Source organism: Crinia signifera, chromosome 5, assembly GCF_055691185.1.
Source record: "Crinia signifera chromosome 5, ASM5569118v1, whole genome shotgun sequence".
Classification (NCBI taxonomy): domain Eukaryota; kingdom Metazoa; phylum Chordata; class Amphibia; order Anura; family Myobatrachidae; genus Crinia; species Crinia signifera.
In genome coordinates, this window is record NC_139221.1 from 208,153,469 (window position 1) to 208,178,645 (window position 25,177).

Consider the following 25,177-nt stretch of genomic DNA (forward strand, 5'->3'; position numbering starts at 1 on the left):
CTCCAGTTTATTAAAAATGTACTGTACAGTATATCTACCAGGGAACCTGACCAGCGTATTCTGGCTTATGGCTGTTATTCAACCTCATTGCTGCTCTACGAAATTGCAGAGCCCTGCAGCCAGAGTGATGCACATCGCATGTGTCCCAATGGTTCCCATTCATAGACGCAAAACTGAATGAGAATCACAAGGTCTTTGGAATTCAATGGACATTCTGAGTTAACAGGAAGATGCGGGTGTGATGCATCCAAAGATAGAAAACATCTCATAACGGAGGTGATGGTCAGAAGTAGAGACCACACCTGCCATATGGCTTGTGCAAGTTTCAATGGTGCATTCACTGGTGTGTCTAAAGGCGCACCACGATAGAGATGCACCACAGTATTGTGACCATTAGCCATAATATTAGCATAAGACGCAGCTGTGGTCAAATACAGATATGTCCGTGTATACATCATTGCTGCAATCACACCACAGAGCACCTCCCTGTACACCAGTCCTGTGAGACTCTGCTAGTGTGTTGCATCTCTTGTGCCATAAAGGTGTTTTATGGGGCATACACCAGGGCTAGAAAATAGCACTTTAAGCACCTCTCTGCCGCACTGCAGCCCAGCACACAGCAGCAAGTGCAGGGTTGAGAAGAACTGCTGCTTCCAGGTAAAGGTCTGTAACTACATCGAGCAATAATAGGCAGCACAATAGAAAGTGTGCGCTTTGTGCTAGTGATGAATAATACTCTATATAATGGTTTTCAGACAGAACCTGAGACTAAAGAAGAAAAGCTTGATGAACCTGTTCCAAGTGCAACAAAAGAAGAAAAAGAGGAAGAAAAAAAAGAAGAAAAGGAAGAAGAAAAAGAAGAAGAAAGAAAAGAACAAGAAGTGGACAGTGATAAAGATACTGAAGTAACTCCGGTAAGATGTATGGGTTGATCATTAGGACTTGTTTACAAGGACCTATTCATGTATGAATGGCTAGGGCCACTTGTGGAATGACTTTCCCTGCTAACAGCTGTATTTAAAGGAAAAACTAATGTTCATATATAGTGATATTTTGAAAAGATACAGTATTACTTCATACCTCCCAACATGACTCAGACCAGGTGGGACACAATGCTCTGGGTTTTTTTGGGCTTCCCTCTTAATTTACGATTCCCTCAAATGTGTTGAACAAGTTAATTCAAAAGAAAGGTGTTTCCACACAGGTGAGGGTAATCATTAAATCCAGCAACAGAGCATTCTATCCCTCCTGGAGAGGGTCCTGTAGGGAGGTATGTTACTTGTTGTTCATACAGTATATTGTATATCTCACAATGGTGCAGTCCTAATGGTGAAACAGAGAGCAGACTGCAGGGACAGCATATTACTGTGTGCAATGATAGAGATTACAAACTACCACTGTCATACACCAATACTTTCATTCTTCCATTAGCAGCACTAAATGCTATCTGTATTTTTCTTGTGACATTGGGCCTGATTGTAATCAGTTGGTTCCGCACGCATTCGCACGGGGGAGCAATGTTTTCCTAACGCACCGGTGCATACGCTTGGTGCAAGCGGGCACGGCGAAGTACTAGCTCGAGGTCCCTTTTGCCCCCACCAGTGCGAGCAGGGGGTGTGGATTTGGTCCCCGCACCCAAGGCTGCGAATGAATGTTTATGCAAAACATCCATTCACAGCCACGCAAAGAAAGTCAGCGGGAGGGAGGCGGTGCGGATTGAACAAGTGGGGGGCGAAAAAGGTCCATTGTCATCAGTCTGTTCATAGCTTGATTGCATCAGCTAGTGTGAGAATGCTGCGAAGAGCTAATAGCTGCAGAGAAGGTAACACAAAATAAAGGGAAAAAAAGGCTGGTCAAACCATATAAGCAATAAGTCACATGAGGCAAGCTATAATAAGCATATTGAATAAGAAAATGTCAGCTGTAGTCCATCTGTATGTGGACAGCTACTCATGTTTTCCAGTCAAAAATATTAATTTGTCAGAACACCTGATGAGGAAGATGACATATAAATTCCTCATTTAAAGTTCAGAACTAAATAAAAAGTATTATTTAAAAAAAAAAAGGTACTTATGTATTATCTGGGCTCCCATGTTAAATGCACCCCATTTTTTCATACCCCTACTATCCAACTACGCATGGAGTTGATTTTATATAGTGTGGCGAGCGCAGCGAGCCACCGTGCCCGAAGCGTGGCGAGCGCAGCGAGCCCCGCGAGGGGATGCGGTCTCATAAGAAAAAAGGGAGCCCAGATATTACATAAGTACCAAAAAAAAAAACAATTTAACAAAACTGTTATTTGCCGAGCCACGTGTTTTCTGACCATGATGATTATTTTAATCATTGAAAAATGTAATGTATTGAATGTAAATTTGGCCAAAAATCCAGAAAAATGGCGATTTTCAGATTGTCGGGTAAATCAGTACAGATTGAATACCCAGGCGTGCACGCAAGGGGGGGTTTCCGAGTACTTTGAAACCCCCCTGGCTGCCGATACATCGTTCAGTGGTTTTTTTATGTTCCCGTGCTCTCCCCTGCGGCAGGCAGGGGGAGAAGCTCCTTTCAAGCTGATCCTGCGTGGTTACAGTCTGAGGGGGGAGAAAAGAGCAGTGAGCGGGCAGCTTTAACCCCTTCCTGACAGAGCTAGTTTTTGCGTTCCTGACAGAGCCATTTTTTTCAAATCTGACATGTCTCACTTAAGTGGGGATAACTTTTTTTTGCTTTTACTTATCCCAGTGATTTTGAGATTGTTTTTTCGTGACACATTGTACTTCAAATTAGTGGTAAATTTGGGTCGATACAGTCTGTGTTTTTTTGTGAAAAATACCAAAATGTCGTGAAAAAATGGAAAATTTTGCGATTTGCAAAATGTTAAATTTTCTGCTTGTGAGACAAATAATCTTACCACTCAAAATAGTTAATAACTAACATAGACCATATGTCTACTTTATGTTTCCATCATTATTTCAACTTCCTTTTAATTTTTTTGGACACTAGGAGGCTTACAATATGAATAGCAAATTCTCAAATTTTCAAGAAAATTTCAAACACTGATTTTTTTAGGGACCAGTTCAGTTCTGATGTGACTTTGAGGGACTTGTATGTGAGACACCCCCATAAATGATGCCATTTCAAAAACTGCACCCCTCACAGTATTCAAAACAGCATTTTGGAAGTTTGTTAACCCTTTAGGTGTTTCACAGGAATTAAAACAAAGTGTAGGTGAAATTTCAAAATTTCATTTTTTTTGCAGATTTGCAATTTTAATACATTTTTCTAAGGAACACAGTACATTTTACTAGAGAAATGTGACTAAAAATTGATTCCCCCAAATCTTTTGTTTTCATAAATATCCTATATGTGGCCCTAGTGTGCACGTTGACCAAACCACAGGCTTCATAATAGAAGGAGCAACTACTTGATTTTGGAGCCTCCTTTTTATGAGATTATTTTTTAGGCACCATGTAGGTTTCTAGGCACCATAAGATGCTAAAATTTAGGACCCCCCCCACAAGTGACCCCATTTTGCAAACTACACCCCTCAGGGAATTCATCTAGGGGTATAGTGTACATTTCAAACCCCCAGGGGTTTCACCAATTGTGGTCCAACTGGGCAGTGAAAATGAAAAATTAAATTTTTTACACAAAAATGCAGTTCTGGCTCAAAATTTTTCATTTTCACAAGGAATGAAGGAGACAAAGCCCCCCAAAATCTGTGCCCCAATTTCTACCGAGTACGGCAATGCCTCACATGTGACCAAAAAATACCAGTTGGGTGCATGGCAGGACTCAGAAGGGAAGGAGTGATTTTTGGATTTTGCAGCTCAGATTCTGGTGGAATTTTGGTGGGTGCTATGTCGCATTAGCAAGACCCCCCAAGCACCAATACAGTGGAACCCCCCCACAAGTGACCCCATTTTGCAAACTACACCCCTCAGGGAATTCATCTAGGGGTATAGTGTACATTTTAAACCCCCAGGGGTTTCACCAATTTTGATACAAGTGGGCAGTGAAAATGAAAAATTACATTTTGTTACACAAAAATGCAGTTCTGGCTCAAAATTTTTCATTTTCAGAAGGTATGAAGGAGAAAAAGCACCGCAAAATCTGTGCCCCAATTTCTCCCGAGTACGGCAATGCCTCACATGTGACCAAAAAGTACCAGTTGGGTGCATGGCAGGACTCAGAAGGGAAGGAGTGATTTTTGGATTTTGCAGCACAGATTTTGGTGGAATGAATGGTGGGTGCTATGTTGCACCAATACAGTGGAACCCCCCCACAAGTCACCCCATTTTGCAAACTACACCCCTCAGGGAATTCATCTAGGGGTATAGTGTACATTTCAAACCCCCAGGGGTTTCACCAATTTAGATACAAGTGGGCAGTGAACATGAAAAATTACATTTTTTTACACAAAAATGCAGTTCTGGCTCAATATTTTTCATTTTCACAAGGAATGAAGGAGAAAAAGCACCCCAAAATCTGTGCCCCAATTTCTCCCGAGTACGGCAATGCCTCACATGTGACCAAAAAATACCAGTTGGGTGCATGACAGGACTCAGAAGGTAAGGAGTGATTTTTGGATTTTGCAGCTCAGATTCTGGTGGAATTTTGGTGGGTGCTATGTCGCATTAGCAAGACCCCCCAAGCACCAATACAGTGGAACCCCCCCACAAGTGACCCCATTTTGCAAACTACACCCCTCAGGGAATTCATCTAGGGGTATAGTGTACATTTCAAACCCCCAGGGGTTTCACCAATTTTGATACAAGTGGGCAGTGAACATGAAAAATTACATTTTTTTACACAAAAATGCAGATCTGGCTCAAAATTTTTCATTTTCACAAGGAATGAAGGAGAAAAAGCACCCCAAAATCTGTGCCCCAATTTCTCCCGAGTATGGCAATGCCTCACATGTGACCAAAAAATACCAGTTGGGTGCATGGCAGGACTCAGAAGGGAAGGAGTGATTTTTGGATTTTGCAGCTCAGATTCTGGTGGAATTTTGGTGTGTGCTATGTCGCATTAGCAAGACCCCCCAAGCACCAAGACAGTGGAACCCCCCCACAAGTGACCCCATTTTGCAAACTACACCCCTCAGGGAATTCATCTAGGGGTATAGTGTACATTTCAAACCCCCAGGGGTTTCACCAATTTTGATACAAGTGGGCAGTGAAAATGAAAAATTACATTTTTTTACACAAAAATGCAGTTCTGGCTCAAAATTTTTCATTTTCAGAAGGTATGAAGGAGAAAAAGCACCCCAAAATCTGTGCCCCAATTTCTCCCGAGTACGGCAATGCCTCACATGTGACCAAAAAGTACCAGTTGGGTGCATGGCAGGACTCAGAAGGGAAGGAGTGATTTTTGGATTTTGCAGCACAGATTTTGGTGGAATGAATGGTGGGTGCTATGTTGCACCAATACAGTGGAACCCCCCCACAAGTGACCCCATTTTGCAAACGACACCCCTCAGGGAATTCATCTAGGGGTATAGTGTACATTTCAAACCCCCAGGGGTTTCACCAATTTTGATACAAGTGGGCAGTGAACATGAAAAATTACATTTTTTTACACAAAAATGCAGTTCTGGCTCAATATTTTTCATTTTCACAAGGAATGAAGGAGAAAAAGCACCCCAAAATCTGTGCCCCAATTTCTCCCGAGTACGGCAATGCCTCACATGTGACCAAAAAATACCAGTTGGGTGCATGGCAGGACTCAGAAGGGAAGGAGTGATTTTTGGATTTTGCAGCTCAGATTCTGGTGGTATTTTGGTGGGTGCTATGTCGCATTAGCAAGACCCCCCAAGCACCAATACAGTGGAACCCCCCCACAAGTGACCCCATTTTGCAAACTACACCCCTCAGGGAATTCATCTAGGGGTATAGTGTACATTTCAAACCCCCAGGGGTTTCACCAATTTTGATACAAGTGGGCAGTGAACATGAAAAATTACATTTTTTTACACAAAAATGCAGTTCTGGCTCAAAATTTTTCATTTTCACAAGGAATGAAGGAGAAAAAGCACCCCAAAATCTGTGCCCCAATTTCTCCCGAGTACGGCAATGCCTCACATGTGACCAAAAAATACCAGTTGGGTGCATGGCAGGACTCAGAAGGGAAGGAGTGATTTTTGGATTTTACAGCTCAGATTCTGGTGGAATTTTGGTGGGTGCTATGTCGCATTAGCAAGACCCCCCAAGCACCAAGACAGTGGAACCCCCCCACAAGTGACCCCATTTTGCAAACTACACCCCTCAGGGAATTCATCTAGGGGTATAGTGTACATTTCAAACCCCCAGGGGTTTCACCAATTTTGATACAAGTGGGCAGTGAACATGAAAAATTACATTTTTTTACACAAAAATGCAGTTCTGGCTCAAAATTTTTAATTTTCACAAGGTATGAAGGAGACAAAGCACCCCAAAATATGTGCCCCAATTTCTCCCAAGTACGGCAATGCCTCACATGTGACCAAAAAGTACCAGTTGGGTGCATGGCAGGACTCAGAAGGGAAGGAGTGATTTTTGGATTTTGCAGCACAGATTTTGGTGGAATGAATGGTGGGTGCTATGTTGCACCAATACAGTGGAACCCCCCCACAAGTCACCCCATTTTGCAAAGTACACCCCTCAGGGAATTCATCTAGGGGTATAGTGTACATTTCAAACCCCCAGGGGTTTCACCAATTTTGATACAAGTGGGCAGTGAACATGAAAAATTACATTTTTTTACACAAAAATGCAGTTCTGGCTCAAAATTTTTAATTTTCACAAGGTATGAAGGAGACAAAGCACCCCAAAATATGTGCCCCAATTTCTCCCAAGTACGGCAATGCCTCACATGTGACCAAAAAGTACCAGTTGGGTGCATGGCAGGACTCAGAAGGGAAGGAGTGATTTTTGGATTTTGCAGCACAGATTTTGGTGGAATGAATGGTGGGTGCTATGTTGCACCAATACAGTGGAACCCCCCCACAAGTCACCCCATTTTGCAAACTACACCCCTCAGGGAATTCATCTAGGGGTATAGTGTACATTTCAAACCCCCAGGGGTTTCACCAATTTTGATACAAGTGGGCAGTGAACATGAAAAATTACATTTTTTTACACAAAAATGCAGTTCTGGCTCAAAATTTTTCATTTTCACAAGGAATGAAGGAGAAAAAGCACCCCAAAATCTGTGCCCCAATTTCTCCCAAGTACGGCAATGCCTCACATGTGACCAAAAAATACCAGTTGGGTGCATGGCAGGACTCAGAAGGGAAGGAGTGATTTTTGGATTTTGCGGCTCAGATTCTGGTGGAATGAATGGTGGGTGCTATGTGGCATTAGCAAGACCCCCGAAGCACGGTGAAATTATGAACCTAATATTCCATAGATGTGTGGTATATTTTAAAACACTCCTTTATACATAGGCCGGGTTTGTCGGGGCAAGTGTCACACTGGAAAATAGTTTGCTTTCTTATTCCCTTTTTATAGCAAACTTTGCACCTTTTTTGTGTCCTGCCCTTTTTTCCAGTGGAGGGGATTTCATCAGGAAAATGCTGCCCTGGTACAATACGGGGACCAGTACTAGAAGTACTGGGGCCCTCTGCCTGCTGGTTCCCAAATATTAGGCCCTTTATGACTTCCTCTTGAAAGTGCATAAATGTCCCCCTCTGGCCGGTAGAACGGAATAGCACGTAAGCGTTATACAGTGCCATCTGGATGATATACACGGCCACCTTCTTGTACCAGATTTTTGTTTTCCGCAGGGCACTGTACGGCTTCAGTACCTGATCTGAAAGATCCACTCCGCCCATGTACCTATTGTAATCCAGGATACAATTAGGTTTGGAGGTGTGGGTACTGGTACCTCGTACAGGGATGGAGGTGGTACTGTCTCCGTGAATTGTTGTCAGTATAAGGACATCCCTCTTGTCCTTATATTTGACCAACAACATATTTTCGTTGCATATTCCCCTGCTTTCACCCCTTCTCATTACTTTGTTAATGTGCGTTTTTGGGAGGCCTCTTTGGTTCTTGCGCACAGTACCGCAAGCTGCTGTACCTCTTGAACCAAGGGCCTTAAACAGGGGGATGCTGGTGTAAAAGTTATCCACATAGAGGTGATAACCTTTATCCAGGAAGGGGTGCACTAAATCCCAGACAATTTTCCCACTAACACCTACGAGGGAGGGGGGGCATTCTGGCGGTTCAATTCTTGAATCCTTCCCTTCATAAACCCTAAACCTGTGGGTGTACCCTGAGGTGCTTTCACACAGTTTATACATTTTTATGCCATACCTTGCCCTCTTACTGGGAAGGTACTGGCGGAATTTAACCCTTCCTTTAAAATGTATAAGGGACTCGTCGATACAAATAAATTTTTCAGGGATGTACACCTCTTCAAATTTGGCACTGAAATGATCAATGACCGGCCTGACTTTGAATAGCCGGTCAAAGGTGGGATCATCTCTGGGTGGGCACTGTGCATTATCGGTGTAATGTATAAATTTAAGAATTGTCTCAAATCGAGTCCGGGTCATGGCCATACGGTAAAATGGAGTACTGTACAGAACATCTGTACTCCAATATTGCCTAATTTCTGGCTTTTTTACTATGCCCATATGAAACACCAGACCCCAAAACGTCATCATCTCTACTGCATCTACAGGGGTCCACCTAGCAAATGATGACGTGGGGTTTTGAGCAATAAACTGCTGGGCATATAAATTAGTTTGGTCCACCATTAAATTTATAAAATCATCAGAGAAAAATAATTTGAAAAAGTCAATTTCTCTGAGACCTGTGGAATCAAATTGGATTCCTGGCATGGCCAAAAACTCAGGAACCTGGGGCTCAAAATTGTCTGGTGGTGGGGTCCATACGAGATCAATTATTGGGGGGGGGGTCTCAGCTGCTCTACGGGGGCGTCTTTGAGGGGGTCCCTCATCACCAGAGGAGGAAGAGGAGCTTAAGGCAAATCCTTCAAATTCCCTGCTTGCATCACTGGCTGTGTCAGAGTCAGAAGCAAGCATGGCATATGCCTCCTCCACTGAATACATTCTCCTGGATGACTGGGAGGACATTTGGGAGGACATTTGGGAGGACATTTGGGATGCCATTTTTATTTTTGTGTTACTGGTAGTGAAATGTTTCAACACGTGTATAGTGTAGGGGGGGGTACAAACTTTATTTCAATCCGGGGGGTATGTAGTGTGTAGTGTGTATGTAGTGCAGAAAAAAAAAAAATACTTTATACCAATAAAAAAAAAAAAAATGAAGGGGTTAAAAATAAAAAATTTAAGGGGTTAAAAAAAAAAAAAAAGGTCCTGCGCCAAAAATTGAGCACAGATGTTGGTCAGTAACGTCTGTCACTGAACAGCGCTCAAAGGCAACAGGAATTTGATCAAAAAAAAAAAATAAATAGATCAACCCTGTGCCGAAAAAGATGATCAGTGATGTACGTCACTGATCAGCGCACAGCGGCCACAGGACACCCACAAAATCACAGTGTGTGTAAAAAAAAAATTAAAAAAAGACCCCACAGCACACACACAAAAAAAAAAGGTGATCAGTGATGCGACACTGATTACCAGTGAGGTGCAGCAGGTGCACAACCTTTGGTGCAACTGACAGGTATATATAAAAAAAAAAAAAACCTCTGTACCCCCAAAAAAGTTGCTGATCACCTCAGATATAGTGATCAGCACAAAAGGCGGGGGCAGCAGACACAAAATTTAGCACTCTCTATCACTCTCTGTCACTATCTCTCTCTATCTCTCTATCTCTCACTATCTATCACTCTATGACACTGCAGCAGCAGCACTGACAGGTATATCTATATATAAAAAAAAACCTGCGCCCCCAAAAAGTTGCTGATCAGTTAATTTATACTGATCAGCACAAAAGGAGGGGGCAGCAGTCAGTTATATAAAAAATATATAGCACAATCTGTCACTATCTCTCTCTATCTCTCTCTCTCTATCTCTCTCTATCTCTCTATAACTATCACACTGCAGCAGCACAAAATATAGCACTCTGTCACTAGGCCTCTCTATCTATCTCTCTCTCTCTATCTCTCTCTCTCTATCTATAACTATATCACACTGCAGCAGCACAAAATATAGCACTCTCTGACACTATCTCTCTCTCTATCTCTCTCTATCTCTCTCTATCTCTCTCTATCTCTCTCTATCTCTCTATCTCTCTCTATCTCTCTATCTATCTCTCTATCTAGCTAGTACACTGCAGCAGCACAATTTCACAGGAAGGCACAAGTAGCAACAGGATCCAGGAAGCAGTGCTGAAGCAGCGATCAGGTAAGTATGGAGCAAGTATGGAGCAAGTATGGAGCAAGGTTCTGGTCAGTATGGCGGCAGGGGGGTACGGTGACCGCACTGCACGCTATTCCAGACCGGAATGGCGTCTGCAGTGCAGTCACCGTTAGTTTAAATCCCCCTCCTTGGCTGTGATTGGTCCGTCGGTCCGACGGACCAATCACGGCCTTTGGGGGCGGGCGGGGTGAGGTGGGGTGACACCAGTGTCACCCTTACACCCCGCGGTGATTGGTGCTGTACTTTACAGCACCAATCACCTCTGATCCCGTGTCACCGGCGAACGTTATTCGCCGGTGACACAGGAAAACGCTGTGAATGGCTGTTCACACTGAACAGCCAATCACAGCGATCGCCGACGGGGGGGCGGCATCGCAGCCCCCCCTGGGCATGCACGGACATGTCTGCTGTCAGGGACAGCAGACATGTTGAAACTGTCACCGCGTCTATAGACGCGGTGACAGTTTAAATCCATGACGTACATTTACGCCATGTGTCGGGAAGTGCTTCCCGACCATGACGTAAATGTACGTCAAATGTCGGGAAGGGGTTAAAAAAGCTCTACAAGGGAGCAGGGAGATGCACATTTTGGATCCGGGGGGGGGAGGGGGGAGAGGTTGTCTGCATATAACAGAATGAGTGTGTGTGGGGAAGACTGACATGTCTACCTATGGGGGGGGGGGCGTCAGATTCTGTACAGTGTGTTTGCAATTGTGAGAAATGGGGAAAGGGGATGGAGGGAAAACCCGCGCACAAGTTGCACCTTGCAGTTGAGAGATAGTATATTTTCAATAAATGTATCAGATTTTTGATCCACAATGTGAAAAATTACAGAATAAATCACTCATGTGGAGGTGCACCCCTGAGGGTAAAAAAGGTACAAATTCAAGAAAAAAGTACTCTCCTTTGTTTGGGGGCACGCTTATAAAGAAAAAACTATTCTTTGTAATGATTGAGATTTTTAAAACATAGCTTTTAATATTTTTAGTCTAAAAGGCTGTTAATGGACAAAAACACAGACAGACTACACAAAACATAGAAAAGTGGTTAGAACCACTTAATTGGGCTCAATAGAGTCCAGCGATAAATCGCTAATGTGAAATATAAGTGTAAATTTCTGTAATTTTCAACAATAGACTACAATATAAATTTGTGTGGTATAAATCCACGATAGGTTAGTCTGATACACTTATTTGTTAATATTCTGCACTGGCAGCGAAATGGATAAATTTATAATAATGTCCGGTCACATCCAATAAATTGTATGGTGTGTATTCACATGCATAGTTTGGGAACAAAAAACTGTTCAATTGGCGTCAGAAAACTTGACGGGTACAGAGTTTCACTAAATATAAACAAGCAGGAGATGCGGTGGTAGCCACTTGATCTGGTGATAGCAATAAGTAATGTATAAAGGATGGGAGTAGGCACTTCTCAGGCAGGAAGAACACAGTCACTACTGCTGTGTCGACCAACTAGTCCTAGTTCTGGGTCGAGACAGTGAGTCTCGACCCAGAGACTGTTTTGTGTAGTCTGTCTGTGTTTGCAATTGTGTCTATGTTAATCTGATTACTTTTAGTATGCCCCCCTTACGAATATATATATATATATATATATATATAAATGGAGAAGAAGGTAGGTGGACCCTCGGCGCAAGAGAGGGTATTTCACTCCAGCACTAAGACGATCATCAAAAACCAACAGATTCAAGCTGGTCACACTAAATCCATAAATAGGATGCAGCCTCCTCCAGAACTCCCAGGACTCACAGGAGAAAGTATGGATAATCTGTTAAAATAAAGCACAGGATGGGCGCTCCATAGTGTATCACATAAAGTTTTAATAAGACAGGTATAAAACATCCAGGTGCGGCAAACAATGTACCCGTACCAAATATAAATTTGCTGTGGGCTGGGTACCACAAGTTTCAATATTGAAATAGCCAGGCAACCTCCTACCGCTGGTCCGGGGCGCTGCTGGAAACCACGATCTCCCGCTGGGCATGCAGCAGACAGCGTGTCGGGAACCATGCAGGAACAGACGTGGTGGGGGAGCTCAGCAAGGAGAGATATGCCGTCACAAGCCCCGGGGCGGGGCCCCCGGACCCCCACAAGCCCCCGGACCAGGTCCTTATGACGGGCATGTGCGGAATGACGTTGACTATGACACAGTAAAAGTTTAATTTTTTTCACCACAAGACCCGGAGTGACGCTTATTCTTTACAAGTGTGTATATATATATATATATATATATATATATATATAGTAGAATTCAGGAACTGCACTCTGTTCAGTCACAGACAATAAAGAAATATTGGCCTACTGTGGTTACGGACACAAAAATGGGTCATTTGAATAAAAGACCACCTATGCAGTCCTTTTGTCGGGGAACCCAACTTGAAACAGTTGCTCATGCGACCACACAAGCAACCCAGTGTGAGCAATTCTTCATGGCTACCACCACAACGTCTTGGATGTGTCCACTGTGTTGACTGCACCACATGCAAATCGATGTTGGTCGGTCAAACATTTCCTCGTCCCCATACAGGGAAAAAGATCAAAATACGACACTGACTTTCCTGTACAGCTTCTTTTGTCATCTATATTCTAACTTGTCCCTGTGGACTTTATTACGTTGGACTGACCACTAGGTGCTTCAGGGATTGGATGGCAAATCACCGTTTATCCATAGGTCAGGTATTGTAAAACAAAAAATTGGATAAACCAGTGGCTAAACATTTTATGTCATTAGGCCACTCAGTTGCTAGTCTCAGATGTATGCTCATTGACTTTGTACCACCTCTTTATCATGGGGGCGATCGTGTTAAAAAACTGCACCAGAGAGAAGCCCAGTGGAATTATGATCTGTGGCCTTAATGAGCAAATTACATATACTGTAATGTCTTTCTATAGATATCTTTTTTAATTACCTTTAGACAGTGCTGCCTAAAATTGCTTCTTTTTTTGTAATTTTTTTTTCTTGTATTTTTAATTTGCATATAAAAAGAAGTTGTTCTGATGTTGTTTATGATGTGATGTATCAGGCAGTGTCTTTGCTGGGCGTTTATGGTTGCAACTCTTTTAATGTCAACTCTTTTAAGGGCACCGCACCCTGAAGGTTTTTGACATGCCTTTGATATAGGTATTACTTAGTAATAATATAATTGGTGCCCTTTAACGTTTATAATTATTTTAGTTAGTCCCCAATATTTTACTTAATAAGCATTTACATCAAGGGATTTTTTGCGTTTCACATATGTGGAACACATGCTATTCTCTAATTGGTCAGTGCACCCCTTCGGTGAAACATGCATTCCACTTTTATTATTTGGATTTGTTTGGTCAGAAACGGATACAGATTGTTGTATTCACGGGCATTTTTCGACAATCCGTGGACTTTCCGGCACTCAACATTCAGAACATTGAATTCCGATTGTCGAGTTATTGTCAGATCGGGACGTTCCAACAGTCTATATATCCATATATCTTTTGCATAGTATTTTAGATTATGACACACACAGAATGGTCTCAGTGGTGGCACCACTTTCCTGATCTCACTGACATACGTACAGTATTACTCGAAACTAGTTCTTACAGAGAACTACAGTGTTTATGAATATTTATCTCAGAACATACAGTAGCACACACTGTGTTTTTTAATGGTTTTTTTCTACTCACTTATGTGCCCTCATTGACAGAACAATGCTCAAAACACAGGAAAAGTGGGATGGGTAACTGCGCTGTAGCCAAGTTGGCCCCTAGAGGTAAATGGAATATATAGAATGATGACTAACCCTTTGGTGCTAAAAGCCCAAGCACATGGGTAATGAATGAAGTAACCTTGATGGCAAGTACTTATAATAGTACAATGGGAAGTTTATTAAACAAAAGTTAAATATGCTGTCCCCTTTGGTCAGACTCTCTGGAGTACCCCCTTTTTTTCATTATTTCATCAAAAATTATTTTCCTATTATGGATGGACTGGTTGGCTGCTTTCTTGGCCAAAGAATTCAGAGCATCCACATTTTTGAGACATGGGGGTTATTCTAATTTAATCGGTCCCCCGCGCGTTCGCACGGGGGACCGATTTTTAGCGTATGCGCATGTGCAGACACTTGGTGAGAGCGGGCATGGCGAACTGCATATTCGCTGTTCCACTCGCACCTAGCAGTGCGGGCGGGGGGCACAGCCCATGGGCGTTCCCATGAAAACGCTAGGCATTCCCATGGTAATGACCCGAGCACAGAGGTGTCTCAGATCTGTGAGCGCTGGAGAAATCATTCGATGGTCACTGACCATCGAATGATTTCTCCCCCGCACCCAAGACTGTGAACGGCTGATTATGCAAATCATCCATTCGCAGCCGTGCAGAGTATCGTGGGTGCGAAGGTGGGCAGGCGGGAGGCATCTGGGGCACTCGCGAGGCTGCGAAATTCGCAGCTCTGTGAGTCAACCATAATAAGGTCCATAGTTACATAATCCTGCTTCCTACACATACACAACAATGATTACTCTATGTTTCTCAGCTACCTCATGGTATGTATTGAGGCTTGCCGCTAATGATCCCCTATTTCCTTATATATGCTAACTTTTTGCTTTGTTTGTGTGTTATGCTTGTTAATTACATACCGCTTGCTTGATGAACCATTAATATTTGTTCTCATTTATAATGTCACTTGTTAACCAGTTTATTGATGTACTTTATTATGCTTTAGAAGTGATACTAAAATTTTGGGAGAAAACAACACTATTATAGCCTACTTATTTTAATGCCACCCAAATACAGTATGTATCAGGACCAAGGGTGGCTCCAACCTGACCATGGCCCTTATTCAGATTCGGACGGTACGGCCCGCGTGCGGCCGTACTGCCGATGTTTTTACTCTGCACATGCGCAGAGGTCAATCTGCGCATGTGCAGCCCCCTTCGCCGCAGACGTATTTCGTCCGCCGCAAAGGGGGCGTATAGGGGCGTGAGGGGCTTCATACCCTCATTTCCCTATGTGTACGCCCCGCGTTTCATGGGCGTTCCCATGCAAACGCGGGGCGTATGCATGGTAATGAGGGCATGACGCAACTCATGGGGGCGGAAAGCTGACGTCGCCAGATGTCAGCTCTCAGCCCCCATACAAGCTACCACACGGACGATTGTCCGTGTGGTCTCAGCTTGCGGGAGCTGCTGGGGCGTGCGGACCTGCCTTCGATGGTCGACGACCATCGAATGCAGGGGGCAGCTCCCACCATGGTGGAGGCGTACGCCTACACCATTTTTATGCGGATCGCCAGCCGTCCGTGTACGGACGGCCGTGGCGATCCGTCTCGTGGGCGGGGCTTGGTTTGTGCGGCCGGAGCACCGTGTGCGGCTCCGGCCGCACCAACCAGAATAAGGGCCCATATGAGGATAGCTGTTGCTAGCTGCCCTGCCGAGTCCCCACCCCTGGGTCCTCGCCTCTGTCCAGGGTCCCTGCTTCTGTATTGTAACTGGCAATGTTACCTCTATTGGCTGCTGCCCATAGAAGCCGGCTAGGGCTGCACTGTAAGGCAGGTAGTAGCTTCCTACAGGAAGCCATCTCTCTGTCTATTACAGCCCATACTGGCAGTCCCGTCTACTCACAATGAATCCAGCGCAGTGTCAGGGACTGCATTTGGCTTCACTAATGCTGAGCACAGTGGTGGATTTTACAGGGGGATTTAACACTATTTACTGTACAGGTACTTGTTTCCTAGCACGGCCACAATCGCGGCCATCGGGTGTAATTTTTAGTGGCCTGCGACGCGACCGACGCGATGCTCCCGATTTTTCCATTGAAATGCATTGAAAACAGTGAAAATCGCGTCGGTCGGGTCGTATGCGGCAAAAAATGCTTAAATGGTCCACCCGCGATGGCCGCGATTTCCCCATAGGGAACAATGTTAAATGCCTCAATTTACCCGCGATGACCGCGATTTCCCATAGGAAACAATGTTAAATGGGTCAATTTACCCAAATCATCATAGGGAACAATGGTAAATGGATAGAAGGAGGTTGGGTGATCCGCACCATAAGTCAGATATTCATATATTTTTATATTTTATGTATTATTTTCTTTCTGGGTAGAGAGATACTCGCCTACCAAGAATTTTTTCAAAATATATAATTCCTGGTTTGCTAGGGTGCAGCCCCCTGATTTGTCAATTAAGCAGTGTAAACAAGAGAAGAAGAAAAGAAATCAGTTTGGAGTGGGGCGCACTCCTTACCCAGAATGTCTCTTGTTGGACTTTTTCATAAAAACGTACCTAATATTAGGTGTATATTTTATTGGTGTGTATATTAACACGTTAGCCTATCCGGCCATCACTTTTATTTATATTACGGGTTTTCAACTGTATTAGTTGTATTGAACCTTTTTAATTCCCTTTACAAGGGATGAAACGTAGCGAAATTATTAAAAACAAATAAAGATATAGAATAAACAAAGAAATAGAGATTTTAAAACGTGTCTCTGTGACCTTTTTGCAGCTTATTCAGAAATCGCTTGTTGCTGTTATATAGAATCTGTGTTAATTACAATTGTAATAAAAGATATTTATTTCTTGGACAACAGTGTTTGGTGTTAATTGTTACAGTTGTTATTATTGTGTGTATTCATCCAGTGTATTTTGTATCAATATAATCTTGATACAATTGTTGGTGGAGTTATTCTCTATTATAATGTATGTCATATATTCTCTCCAGTATGTCGGGGGTCATTTGTTCTGGCTGTTCAGATGTAACTATTTTCCCGAGGTGTAATTGATCTTAGAATATGACATAAATTGGGGAATGCCTGCCGTACGGCCCAATATTCCTCCTATTAGCAATGTCTAAGGATCAGTAAACAGGAATTGGTTATACATGTGTGCACATATATATTAGATTGTTGGTTGTATTATTGTTCACATTTGTATGCAAAAGTTCTGTTTGTTTCAACAATACGTTGTGCTTCTGCATACACACCAGGCGATTTATTGGATTGAGCTTATAATTCCCTTAGCGTGATTCTGCATGATATTTACTGCCAATATGCGGTGTATGAAGTTTAGTGTGCAAGTCAGGTGGCCACACGATTTAATTCGTGATATTGTTGTGGCTTCCCTTCTCCAGGCACGCATTTATTGGCACAACTTTTATGCTCCTGCATACACACCAGGCAATTGACAGATTGGACTTAAAATTCACTTTGCGTGATACCGCATAATATTTGCTGCCAATCAGTAGTTTATTGCTGGTCAGTGTATGTACAGAGTTAATTATATTGTTTCTCCTCCTTTAGACATATTAATGAATCTGATTTTTCATTGTTCGCATACACATGTGGCAATCTGCCGATTTGTCTTAGAGATTGAATCTCTTTAACGCGTGTTTTTTATCACACTGATCAAACACCAACTGATAACTGGATGAGAATAGATGTAATTTATTGTATTTTATTAATTTAACAAGAGAGAATTTCACTTTTATTTTCTCTCAGTTTCGTGCTAGATACTGCTGGTGTTTTGTATCACTGCGTTAGAGCGTATTTTACTCCCTGTATACTACTTTTGCTGCACAGCTGCAAGATTTACGACCAGTGCTTAAGAATTAAATAATGCAATACATATTATATTTATGAAGCTGTGTTCTAACATACAGTTACACCGTTTATTATATCAGCCGTTAGTCACCGCTCTGTGAGGCTGTAATGATGGATGTCAATGTAACCTGCGTTTTCAGGTAACAGATTAAATCTCCTCCACTGGCTTGTATTGCCACAGTGATTACTAATACGTTTAGGAGATTAGCGTATAGTAGCAAAAGATTATAGGAGTATTTAGACAGAAAGTGCCGGTGGGTGCCTTCAGCCGGGGATTATGTCTCACCGACTGGCACACTCCGCCGCAGCAGTTATAGAGCACAAGTGCGATTAGCCGCCCCTAAGCCAGGGAATGAATTTCTCAGGCTAGTGTGCGCTTATCGCAGTAATGTCTCATACATTTGTACCGCTATATCGGTTACACACAATATTTAAAACACCAAACAAATATATATTTAAACACAGATCATTGCTACAAGGTCACAGAGTGAATGCCAATGCGCATTTCGCTCAGTAGCTTTTTCGAGGCTGTCACCTAGGTATCTGGCCCGCCTCCATTGGGCTTTATTTATGGGAAATGGTCTGAATGGGGCGTTTTTGCATTTAAAGGGAATTAAAAAGGTTCAATACAACTAATACAGTTGAAAACCCGTAATATAAATAAAAGTGATGGCCGGATAGGCTAACGTGTTAATATACACACCAATAAAATATACACCTAATATTAGGTACGTTTTTATGAAAAAGTCCAACAAGAGACATTCTGGGTAAGGAGTGCGCCCCACTCCAAACTGATTTCTTTTCTTCTTCTCTTGTTTAACAATGGTAAATGGGCCAGAAACCCCAAAAAACACCCCTGAACATTGACATGTCCCCCCAAAAGTATTTCACGCCACCCCGCGATCAACGTGAACCCGAAGCGTGGCGAGCGCAGCGAGCCCGCGAGGGGCGGAGGTACGCGTCCTCCGACCTTTTCATACCCCCACTATCTACGTCGGCGTGGAGTTGAGAATAGAATTCTGTGGCGAGCGCAGCGAGCCACCGAGCCCGAAGCGCGGCGAGCGCAGCGAGCCCCGCGAGGGTCCGCGGATACCTTCACAGGTAAACGCGTCTCTTCGCGGGCTTCACAGGTATCCGCGTCCCCTCGCGGGGCTCGCTGCGCTCGCCACGCTTCGGGCTCGGTGGCTCGCTGCGCTCGCCACACTATTCTATTCTCAACTCCACGCCGACGTGGATAGTGGGGGTATGAAAAGGTCGGAGGACGCGTACCGCCGCCCCTCGCGGGCTCGATGCGCTCGCCACGCTTCGGGTTCACGTTGATCGCGGGGTGGCGTAAACTACTTTTGGGGGGACATTTCAATGTTCAGGGGTGTTTTTGGGCCATTTACCATTGTTCCTATGATAATTTGGTTAAATTGAGCCATTTCACATTGTTTCCTATGGGAAAACGTGGTCATCGCGGGTAAATTGAGGCATTTAACATTGTTCTCTATGGGGAAATCGCAGGCCCATCGCACCCGATTTTTTTAGTGCATGCGATGGCCGCGATGCCCACGATTTTACACCCGATGACCACGATCATGATCGTTGTGGCCGTGCTAGGAAACAAGTACCACTGTACATGACTAGTTCCATGTGCTGCAAAGGTGTGTGTTTCAACATAAATGCTCTCATTTTCCATTAGGACATTACATGCATACCATCAGTTGTGATAGAACCAGCGTCTAACCATGAAGATGAAGGTGAATATGAAGATAGTGCTATCACACATGCCAAAAATGCTATTGAAGATAAAGATGAATTTGATGCCATCCAGGAAACATCAGTTGTGCAGGATGAAAGCACCGTCACTGACACTGAGCAGAAGATCCCTTCTTTCTTCCAATACAAGGTTGTACTTACACAATTTTATATTGCCATTTTATATTGCCATTTCATATATATATATACCTGAATGTAAAGTCTGGCATCTCTATATTCTACAGTTCTTCTAATTCTACATATCTAAAGCCTTTGTTCATTTAATATGTGTTTTGCAAACAAACAGTAATTAACATATATTGGGGGGAATTTACTAAGAAGGCCGAAAATATGAACGGAGAATACAGCAAATCTACAAAGCCATTTCTGGTTGCAGAAATACAGGAAGGGGGATATATTTTTAAAACCAGCACCAGGCATTTGGCCCAGTCCTGGTTCCCAAAATACAGGGGACAAAAGGAGTAAGGGTTCCCTGTATTTCGGAAATCAGCATCGGACTCTAACAGCCAGCAGTGTCATGACACAGCCAGGAATCCCTTTTATACATAAGGTCCCCCAGCCAAAGCATGATCACCCTGGCCAGTCAGCCCAGGCTGGGTAACTTGGGGAGTGGGCACCCATGGGCTGTGGGTGGCGGGCTGATGCCAGTAAAAAATGAAATAAAGTATATGATTCTGATGTGGAACAACAAGTCCTAGCAATCCTTCCATACAGGGACTTGGAGAACCACAACTCCCAGCATGCAGGGCATTAATAGGCTCTTGCAGCTCCACAACAGAACCAATCCCTAAATAAAACCCACACACACACTGTAATAAGGTATAACTTTAATACACATCCATACTCATCTATATGGTCCCCCGTAGACCTGTCCTGACTGATCTGTGGAAAATTATGAGTTTTTTCCAGTCGTATTTTCTGCTGAATTACCAAACGAATTCAGCAGTATGAATGATAGTAAATTTGCCCATCAGATAGATGGGTACGAATACGTGCATTCATACATACCCATTCGATCTTTGTAAATTTCCCCTATCATCTCTATTAGCATAATTATTGAAGCACAGAGTGCTGTATATATTGTTTTTGTGGACTCATTTTGGTTTATATTTTGTGATGTCTACTGATGATTTGGTTCCTATAAACCACAGTAACACTGGGCAATGAGTGGGTTTACTTCTGTAATGTACACAAGTGAATATAAAATAAAAGCAGTTTTCTATTGGATTATTTTATATTTTTGAAGCTCCTCCTAGCGTTAGGATTATATATATATTGTTACAGTATATTGTATTTCAGGAAGAATAACTGATTGGTTATAATCAGTCAGAGTTGAATACTTCCTGAATACTTTCTGAAGTTTTGTATTAGTAATTAGCTTCTTTGTACCATATATACTTACAGGCTGAAGCGCTACATGATTTTGAAGCAGCAAATGACGATGAACTCAACCTTAAGAGAGGGGACATTGTTTTGGTTATCAGCTCTGCAGCTACAAATGATCAGGTAAAACAGTATTTTGCCATACAATCTATATCATCCATAAATCATCAAATACTAAGGTGGTTCTATACCATGATGGTTTTACCATAATCAACACTGGAGAAACTTTAATGGGTGCATGGGGCACGAGGCAATTAGAACCCTAAATCCTGGGGGGGTTTTGGGCAAGTCACACGCCCTGTAACCACATATGGTTATACTTACTTTTGTCATCTCTTGAGTCCAATGTCGGTCACGGACCTATCGCTACAGAATTGCAGAAGTCAAAGGGAAAATAGTGTGGTGTCTATTTTGCTGGTGATTTGCACACTTGCCGTACAGGAGTTCTCATGTGCAGTAGACTCTGGCACATTGCAAGACAGGAGGGCCACACATGAGCCTGCACACGCTCCTCTCTTAAATCACCCCTGATAAGTGGCTATACTATACCATCATACTATGGCTTATATCAGATGACATTTGCAGCATGTTATCCTCTGCAATAATATATAAAAGTGCCAAATTCATCTAAACTAGCTAGTACTCCACCTGTTTCCTCAAGAAATTGATTGGTTTCGATAGAACATACTTTACCCATATATTAATAATAATAATCTCTTTCTCTTACAGGAGGCTGGATGGCTTACCGGAGTTAGGGAATTGGACTGGCAACAGTACAAAGATATTGAATCATACAAAGGACTTTTTCCAGAGAATTTTACTCGTAAATTAGAGTAGTTAAATCTAAGACACAAAGGTGTTGAATGATGGACGTTTAATATTTGGGTTTATCAATCTTCTGAGAAGACCGGTACAATTGAAGCCGCCTTGTTAACTGTTAAAGACTGATGCCTATCCCAGACAAAGCTTGGTGACCCTATGAGAAGCAAATGAGCATGAAAGCAAGAAGGAAGCTATATTCTACTGACATGTAAATGGAACAAAGTCCACGGTGTTTTCCTGTATGCAACCAATGGTTTGTGTGTGATTTTTCAGAACAATGGTTAGGGAAACACTTTTGGGTGAAAGATTTATTTCTGGTACTCAAGTTAAATGAAACTAGGAGAACATAAGAGAATTATGACCATGGGTGGAATGCAGAATCATCGGTGAAATGTATTTCTTGCACTGCTATGCTCTTATATCTCTATTTAATATTACTTACCAGCAATGGATGGTTCTACAGACAGAAGTAACTCTAGAAGTGCCCACGGGATCTCCACCAAGTTTCTTCCTAGGCTTCCAATCTTCACATCTGAAGTTTGATATCTAGACACTTCCCCAGACAATAAACATACTGACTAATAAAACACTTTGCAGTTATGATATTGAGTATATAAAAAGTAAAAATCTTTCACTTTAACACAGTATGTGTTTAGTATATTGTGACTTGTTCAGTGGGACAAAGTTTTGATCTTTTTTTTCAGCATACAAACCTTAATCTTCTGTGCACTGAGTCTATATTGTATTGAATTGCTGCATTGCAGAAGATTTTACTAGTAACTGTATAGTAACGAGAGCAGAATGAACAATGAGAACACGGTTTTAAGTCTTACAACTGAAGAACTGCTGCAAACCTTCTTTCTTTCAGTGTCTTTTACAGACATATCTATTACAGTTACGTATCACGTATGTTGTCCTTTATTGTAGTTTCTTGAGTCTGTAGTATCATTGAACAATGCTTTGCTTTTTACTCTTTTTGGCATTGTGGTATTTACTAGTTTGATGCTCTACGGCACGACTAGCTTCCTTTGCCAAAGCAATCAACTATGTCTTCATAAAAAAATGTGACTCGTTCATTATAGCACTGGCAGAAAATGAGCGCTGCATACATGCACAGCTGATGGGCCTGTTTACAAAACATTACCATCATTTATCCCGGAGAAAAACATATAGATTTTACCAGCACACACTTATTAAATGATTTCAATTATATGATGTATCCTGTATGAAAATACATATGTATCTATTATGTTTTTTTCAATGTCGTGTCATCCCTAATAAAATTTTTGTTCAATCACAAAATCTAATGCATCATAATGTATGTTATTATGTATAATTATGTTAATATGAACTCAGAACTCTTATAAACAATGGGCGAGGATGAAAACTTGAATTATTTGGATTAGTTATATTATTATTTAATTAATTATTTAATTATAAGAAACAATATAACATTATAAGTACTTTTGACTGAGCGACGTGCTGCAGCATGAATGCTCAGCACACATCGTGGTGCTGTGCACGGCTTTGCCTATTTTTATAACAGGCAAATCCCCGTGATCTGGGGAAAGCCAGTGCAAGCAGTAGCTTTCCCTGCGGGCGACACCGATGTGCGGGACCATGCATCGGCTTTGCTGCGGGGCACAGGGCCGCCAAGAGGGGGGTACTAGTTACCCAGGCTTGCTGGAGGGGCCCGGCAGGGGCCCTGGTCCGCCCCCCTCCATACCTCATGGGAAGCAGTAGCAGCGCACACCTACAGTATGTGCTGTGCTGACAGCAGGCTCAGCATGAGCATCTCACTGGGGGCCAGATTCTATAAGCTTCAAAAGTGATAAAATGGAGAGTGATAAACAGCCAGCCAATCAGCTCCTGCCTGACATTTTTCAAACACAGTATGTGGCATGGCAGGTAGGAGCTGATTGGCTGGCTGTTTATCACTCTCCATTTTATCACTTTTGAAGCTTATAGAATCTGGCCCTGACAGCGTGAAAGCTGCTGCTGCTGCTGAGGGGAGGGACAATAACACCCCCCCCCCTCGAATTTAGAGTGTGCTTTCACCCCTCCTTTAACAGTTTGGGGGTGTGGCCTTATCGTGGGAGGTGGTCAGGCCTCCCATGATTAGGCCACGCCTCCACAATTTTACCGTGGCGGGGCATGCATATGGAGAGCCCCGTGCTCCTTTTCTGAGCGATCTAGTCTGATTAAATGTTTAGTATAAATGTTTATTCTAAAGCATTCCATTCAATGGATCAAACGCATTCAGTACTTGTGGACTTTCACGGCTCCCATCGCATGCCATTGCATGCCATACATAGTGGCATGCGATGGCATGCGATTGGATGTGATTTTTGCAGTTTTTAACCAATTTTTCCAAAATCGCATGCGTTTTTTAACAGAAAAGCATTCAAATGCATTGAAATTAGTATCAAACATGTTCAATGGCCCCCAAATGTCATTTTTGAGGCTGTACCTCCTCCGACCTTTTCATACCCCCACTATCCACGTCGGCGTGGAGTTGAGAATAGAAAGTGTGGCGAGCGCAGCGAGCCACCGAGCCCGAAGCGTGGCGAGCGCAGCGAGCCCTGCGAGGGGACGCGGACACCTGTGAAGCTCGTGAGGGGACGCGGATACCTGTGAAGGTATCCGCGTCCCCTCGCGGGGCTCGCTGCGCTCGCCACACTTCGGGCTCGGTGGCTCGCTGCGCACACCACACTTTCTATTCTCAACTCCACGCCGACGTGGATAGTGGGGGTATGAAAAGGTCGTAGGACGTGTACCGCCGCCCCTCGGGGGCTCGCTGCGCTCGCCACGCTTCAGGTTCGCGTTGATAGTGGGGGTGGTACAGCCTCAAAAATGACATTTGGGGGCCATTGAACATGTTTGATACTAATTTCAATGCATTTGGATGCATTTCTGTAAAAAATCGCATGCGATGCGATTTTTTCCTGTGTGATGCCCATCGTGGGAGCCGTGATACTCCACAAGTACCAGGCATTCTATACTGAAAATCCTTATTATCATAACACATAAATAGTGGCTGGTTAATGGTAAATTAAAATGAAAAAGTTCCTCCTTGACTTTAACACTAGTGCCTCACAACTTGCTGACAGGTGCCCCAGAAAATGATGCCTCACACCTGCTAGGCGGCAATTGCTTCCTACTCTGCCCATGACACTATGGTGCCTCACATCTTCTTCCAAGGCTGTGAAATAGTGCCTCCTTCTATGGCACTGTGGTGCCTCACACCTCCATTATCCATCTCAACAGGCTGCACTAGCTCAGGAGCCAATGTAAACG

General features: G+C 43.1%; 1 protein-coding gene across 1 annotated transcript in view; it reads left to right on the forward strand.

Moving 5' to 3' along the window:
• AMPH (amphiphysin) overlaps positions 1-23,182 on the forward strand; it is a 187,111-nt gene extending 163,929 nt beyond the window's left edge. Inside the window, exons 20-23 of the mRNA XM_083188470.1 lie at positions 756-914; positions 19,599-19,805; positions 21,080-21,181; positions 21,788-23,182. Coding sequence (XP_083044596.1) covers positions 756-914; positions 19,599-19,805; positions 21,080-21,181; positions 21,788-21,895 — 576 coding nt within the window. The 3' untranslated portion in view covers positions 21,896-23,182. The remainder of the gene's footprint in view (positions 1-755; positions 915-19,598; positions 19,806-21,079; positions 21,182-21,787) is intronic.
• Positions 23,183-25,177: the final 1,995 nt, after the last annotated feature.